Source organism: Sinohyriopsis cumingii, chromosome 14 (assembly GCF_028554795.1).
Source record: "Sinohyriopsis cumingii isolate HCF-2022 chromosome 14, ASM2855479v2, whole genome shotgun sequence".
Classification (NCBI taxonomy): Eukaryota; Metazoa; Mollusca; class Bivalvia; order Unionida; family Unionidae; genus Sinohyriopsis; species Sinohyriopsis cumingii.
The window spans coordinates 118,588,591-118,595,019 of record NC_142974.1 but is presented as its reverse complement, the minus strand read 5'-3'; the positions used below and the strand labels follow the sequence as shown (position 1 = coordinate 118,595,019).

At 36.5% G+C, this 6,429-nt stretch overlaps 1 protein-coding gene across 1 annotated transcript in view; it reads left to right on the top strand.

Annotated features, from left to right (window-relative positions):
* The first annotated feature begins 416 nt into the window (after positions 1-416).
* The window catches only part of LOC149784696 (single-pass membrane and coiled-coil domain-containing protein 3-like), a 6,341-nt gene continuing 328 nt past the window's right edge, over positions 417-6,429 (top strand). Inside the window, exons 1-2 of the mRNA XM_089933306.1 lie at positions 417-537; positions 5,770-6,429. The exon at positions 5,770-6,429 is cut by the window's right edge and continues 328 nt beyond it. Coding sequence (XP_089789432.1) covers positions 5,780-6,429 — 650 coding nt within the window. The 5' untranslated portion in view covers positions 417-537; positions 5,770-5,779. The remainder of the gene's footprint in view (positions 538-5,769) is intronic.

Sequence of the window (6,429 nt, the reverse complement as noted above, 5' to 3'; positions counted from 1 at the left end):
ATATGTACTTCAAGGTCTTATGTGTGCACTATACGTAGATTACCTGGTATTCACAGATAAAGTACATACTTATGACGTGAACTCGTATAGCATAACATTACACCAGTGACATTACGTGGTTTAATGGATCACTCAGCCTACCGAATCACCTGACATTACGACCTGAGCATCTCTGACAACTACTCGGTATTTAGTAAAGAGACATATTTAAATTAAATAGATATGTCTATTTAAAATTATTTGAATTGTTCCTATAAATGCAAATGTCAACCAGTGTTTGTTATTGCTACTGTTTGAGGTCGTTTATTATTTTAGTGTTACATATTCAGTACAGTGAAGTCCAATGTCCATATACATGTTATGTGGTACATATGGTGAGTACTACGTAAGATGCTTGCATTGCACGAGCCTAACATGCACCCATTAATTTCATTAACAAATTCCCTCAACATTTCTGAGTAACAATATGTTACTCAATATTTTGTAGATGGTATCGAGGAAAATAACCATCCTACATCATAATACTACAAGGCACTGGTAAGTTTTTACAAATTACATTGTGATAGTTTTATAATAATTCTGCACCTTATAAATTTTTTAGTTGTCCGTCTGTGATGGATTCGTTTACTTTTCATTATTTACGTATTTCGTGTGTGTATGTTGTAGGTCTTCTGGTGATCATTTGTTTCGTCAGCAACACGTCTAATTAAATCAAACTAAATCCCAGAAGCCCACGGAACTTTATTTATACCATATACCCGCTAGAGATATTACATGAATTGGTAAGCTACATAACTTATTCTGCAGTAGGTAAACTATTAGTTTGTAATTATAATAACCTTAATATTTAATTTCAGTAAATCACGATAATCAGTTTTAAAGTTGCTGGTAAACATATTCGTGTAAAAGGAAATTCACTCCAAAAGATTTTATTGTATTTAACACAGTAATATCTATATAGTTTTATTTAACTTTTGTTTTTGATGCCTTAGACGTAAATTAAAAATACATGCTTACAGCGTAAATAGGTACTCTTTGGAATTGTACATTAAGGTGCAAATTTTCAAATTATAAAATGTCGCGACTTCCTATAAAAGAACAAAACTTTCATTTTTTTAATGTATTTGTTCAATTTCTATAATTTTAATGCAGAGAATTTTTGAAACATTTTTAAACAAGCTAGGTAGTGAATATATTACACTGTACCTGGTTGATTGTGTTTGCAAACTATTACTACAATGACATTTCAAGGATCAAATAAATTATATTGCGATTTTTGTACCTCGTTCATGAAGGCAGTTAAAAGAAAATGATAGAATGTATATGGATCAAATTATGGCAACATCACTTCGACATTTGTGTACACGTCTTTCCGTTTATTTATTTTTTAATTTATTAATCCGAATATTTGCATCTATCTATCTATCTATCTATCTATCTATCTATCTATCTGTCTGTCTATCTCTGTTTGTCTGTCTATCTATCTATCTATCTATCTATCTATCTATCTATCTATCTATCTATCAAATCAATCAATCCTCTCTGCGCCGTCTGGTGCTTGAGGCGACAGCAAGGGAGCACCATTTTGGTCTGTCGGCTGGTGTTATGGGGGCGGTCTGCAAGGTGAGGCCTCGGATTTTGAGTTCTCGCTCCACCGTTCTCTCAGATACAAATAATATGAATTTAAATCATCATGTCTTTCTTGTACATTGTGGTTGTTCTTTTGAGCTGCTGACGCAAACACACCCGCTGCATAATGTTGATATATGAAAAAACAAAGTCTACAAAATCAACCAATGCAAACATAAGAGATGCTGCAACTGCGTTGTATTTCATTATCGTTAAAAATATTACCATCATATAAATTATCAATAGACATGGCACTTGCGGCATATTGGGTCTGATATATTACCGAGTCCAAATGACATTGTGGTGTTAAGGGTGGTTACATCAAGATAGTACGAAACAGTAAATGTGTTCCTTCTAATTGTTGTTATTGATCTGTTGTTTGCTAACGTAAACCATTGCAGCGCTGTCGACTTGGACCTTGTTGTGATTGCTGACGTAGGCCGTGACAGCGCTGTCGACTTGGACTTCGTTGGGATTGCTGACGTAGGCCGTGACGGCGCTGTCGACTTGGACCTTGTTGTGATTGCTGACGTAGGCCGTGACAGCGCTGTCGACTTGGACTTCGTTGGGATTGCTGACGTAGGCCGTGACGGCGCTGTCGACTTGGACTTCGTTGTGACTGCTGACGTAGACCGTGACAGCGCTGTCGACTTGGACCTTGTTGTGATTGCTGACGTAGGCCGTGACAGCGCTGTCGACTTGGACCTTTTTGTGATTGCTGACGTAGGCCGTGACAGCGCTGTCGACTTGGACCTCGTTGTGATTGCTGACGTAGACCGTGATAGCGCTGTCGACTTGGACCTTGTTGTGATTGCTGACGTAGGCCGTGACGGCGCTGTCGACTTGGACCTTGTTGTGATTGCTGACGTAGACCGTGACAGCGCTGTCGACTTGGACTTCGTTGGGATTGCTGACGTAGGCCGTGACAGCGCTGTCGACTTGGACTTCGTTGGGATTGCTGACGTAGGCCGTGACAGCGCTGTCGACTTGGACTTCGTTGTGACTGCTGACGTAGACCGTGACAGCGCTGTCGACTTGGACTTCGTTGGGATTGCTGACGTAGGCCGTGACGGCGCTGTCGACTTGGACCTTTACTGGCTATGGTAGTTATGGCGGCGAGTATGGTGATGATTGTGCTGTTCATGACGTTGATTACAAGAATAGTTATTCCTAATCAAACTTTCTACATTTATGTAGCCATTACTGCAACAACAAAAAAATGTTCTCTCCTGACCGTTCGCAATCAGCATGAAAGTATAGCCTATCAAATAATACCCGTTTCCTTCCCTCACATTCACATATTTTCCCAGCAAAATGTTAAAACTCCCATATATCCCAAATGTGCCCTATAATGTGAAATTAGCCCACATTCCATAATACCTATTAACGTCCATAGGATCCCATAATGTCATCCCATTTAACATGGAGTCCATATTGTCCCCTACAACTGCTCGCAAAGCTTGGGCAATACTAATGGATGTTTACTAACGATCGAGACCTCGCCCGTATGGCTTTTATTTTCACAATCTGTTGGCTGACATTGTTCTTTGACTGTGACAACTTTGTATGTGGTTGTAGTTTATGGAGCACATAACATACGAGATCTGTTGCTATGTGCACGGTATTGTTCACACTATAATATGCATGAAAATGTTTTAGTACGTAATTATCTCCCTTTGTAATATCACTTGTACATGTCAGATGCAGTCGATCATACGTGTGTCCTTTCGTATTACTGAAGTCAAAGCAAGGAGTGAATAACTGAAGCTTGTTTTACTTCCGAAAGTCACCCTTTGATCCTAATGTCAGTAAACTGACGCTGACGACTTTCTCTCGGAGCCTGTGATAAAAGTCTGTAAGTAGATTCTAGAGAGCGATGTATATACAACTAATAATTGTTTAATTTTAAATAACGTTTAATTTTCTGCAAGTACAAAAGGTTGTTCATTATTTTGTGGAGGTTTATATCAAGTGTTTTACAACGATATCAGATGTTTCACAATCTGTTATAATTTCCGGAAAATTCAATTGGAAAGTTGATGAAGAATACGTTAATTCATTTGAAATCTTGTTTATTCACCTATTATTATTTCTCGTGACCACAATAGTTTGCTTTCTGTGCATATATCTTGTCATGTTGATGAAGAAATAATATTTTGCAACAATATCGTCAATTATATTGAAATAAACATTTTAAATGTTCTTTCACATAGATAGAATTGATGTAACCAGATAGATAACAAACTCATATTCAACATATTCTTAAACAATCTTGTCAGTGTCTCATTTGATACCTATGTGTGGCCCTAGAATTGAATACAAAAATATATAAAGGTAAATTCTTTTTGGTTATTTTGTGTTGGCGTCTTGTCCACCTTTTTTTGTTTCATTTATAGATACATGTACATTCTACCAAAGTATACGTTTGGGAACATTGCAGCAGTCCGTATATGTGTGAGAGAGAGAGAGATCAGGATTTTTTAATGTAGCTTTAATGATTTTCCTAACATATGGCTACGATGTGTGCAGTGTGGCAGTTTATGGTGATTTCTAGCATTGGGGCATCATGCCACAGACATGCAGCATTATGTCCCACCCAGTCACATTATCCTGGCACCAGGCCGACCAGTCCTAACACTAACATCTTAATGCTCAAAGCCAAACCATGAAACTACTAGTAGCATATAAGTCTTTGGTATGGCTCGGCCGGGGTTCATCCAAAGACGCTCTAATGACTTAGGCCACCGGAGCGGTCAACATATAGGTATATATTCCGGATAAAAGCTGGATATAACGGACGTATTAATCTACAGCTCCAATAGCAGCAGTAGTAGTAGTAGCAGTTGTAATTTAAATATTGAAATGCAATAACTTGCACGTAGGCAAATGTTAGGTACATTTTAAATCATCACTATAATATATAAATTCTCAGTGTTTTTGTAGTTTTGTCAGCATACTTACAGCGTACGACGTACCTTTAACAATTTAATATTTCTATTATACGTTGTGGCCCTAAAAATGCGTATCCGCCCATTTACATCATCCGGTGTGGATTTAAAAATCGCTTATTCCGGTTATGTTGTGTGTTGCACATGCGTGATTTAAGGTGATGTTATATCACCTAGAAATCTGAAGAAGCCGGATGTGACTCCTAGACATCATTAGGTTTGGAATATATGGCTTCTATAATTTGTATTTTAAAAAAAAACAGACAAATGTAGTCTATTATTTTTCTTCACTGTTCATTTTACATATAATGGTGCACATGTAATTCTTAATGTGTAAATAAGCTCGATTTATGAATTCGATTTTGACAGTGAAATTGTTATTTTGAATAGCTCTTCTTTATTGACTAACAGTGTTATGCGACTCGTACCGTTTCGTATTTTAAAAGCTAATCAAAATATTAATACTAAGAGTGTGACGTTAAAACGGACGTACTAATACTAAATGAAAATGAATATTAATACTGACGTACTAATACTATGAGTATGAACTTTAATACTGACGTACTAATACTATGAGTATGAATTTTAATACTGACGTACTAATACTATATGAAAATGAATTTTAATACTGACGTACTAATACTATGAGTATGAATTTTAATACTGACGTACTAATACTATGAGTATGAATTTTAATACTGACGTACTAATACTAAATGAAAATGAATATTAATACTGACGTACTAATACTATGAGTATGAATTTTAATACTGACGTACTAATACTATGAGTATGAATTTTAATACTGACGTACTAATACTATGAGTATGAATTTTAATACTGACGTGATAATACTATATGAAAATGAATTTTAATACTGACGTATTAATACTATATGAGTATGAATTTTAAGTGATATACTTATACCAAAAGAGTATGAATTTTAATACAGACATAATAGTAATCCGACGATTTTTGTCAGGCTATAGATTTCAGACTACTACTTACCCCTTATATTTTTATTTAATACGTAATTCCAAGGATAACTATTATTCAGTTCCTAGGAAGAAGGTCCCTATAATGCATTTATCTTAGTGCAAAGTATATTTTAAATGGTCGATGATTGGGAAATAATAAAGTAACCTGAGACACGTTTCCTACATGTGTATTAATAGGCATCTCTTTTTATCAGATCACCTACGATGGGAATTAACTGGTCAAACATTTTATACCCGGAAAATGAGAAAAAGAGGGAGAAAGTTGTTCGACTTTCAAATGAGCTACTCATCCTTTTGCAACAATATTGTGATGCAGCTAACCTCCGCATTGAGGCTGTGGAACGACATCTTCCTGGAAAGAATTTCTCGAAAGTATCCATTGCTAAAGACAAAACAATAACAAGCAATTGTGATGTCATCAAAGAAAGACTTCATGAAATTGAAGAATATCTGGAACAGCATGGGTTGGAAGCAAAATGTCGTATGAGTTCTGAAATTTTCGAGAAATTACATTCGATTGACCTTAGTTTCTTAGACAAACTCGACGTAGTTAAAAAGGTGATAACAGGTTCCATGAACTTTGGATTTTCAGCTAGTGTTCTTTACCAAATAGGAACCATCGGAACGGGGATGGCCATGACGTCCTTTGCCGCTTCATTCGGAACGTTTAGTGCATGTTCCTTTGGAATAGGCATCGTCACCATCATATATCTTGGTATCGGTTTGACCATTGGAGCCATCATTGGAACAGTTGAGAGGAACCAGTTGGACACAGCACTGAGCGAATATAAGCAAGCTATTGACACATTCAAGCCAGCAACTGACAAGCTCTACGACAACATTAGTGAAGTCAT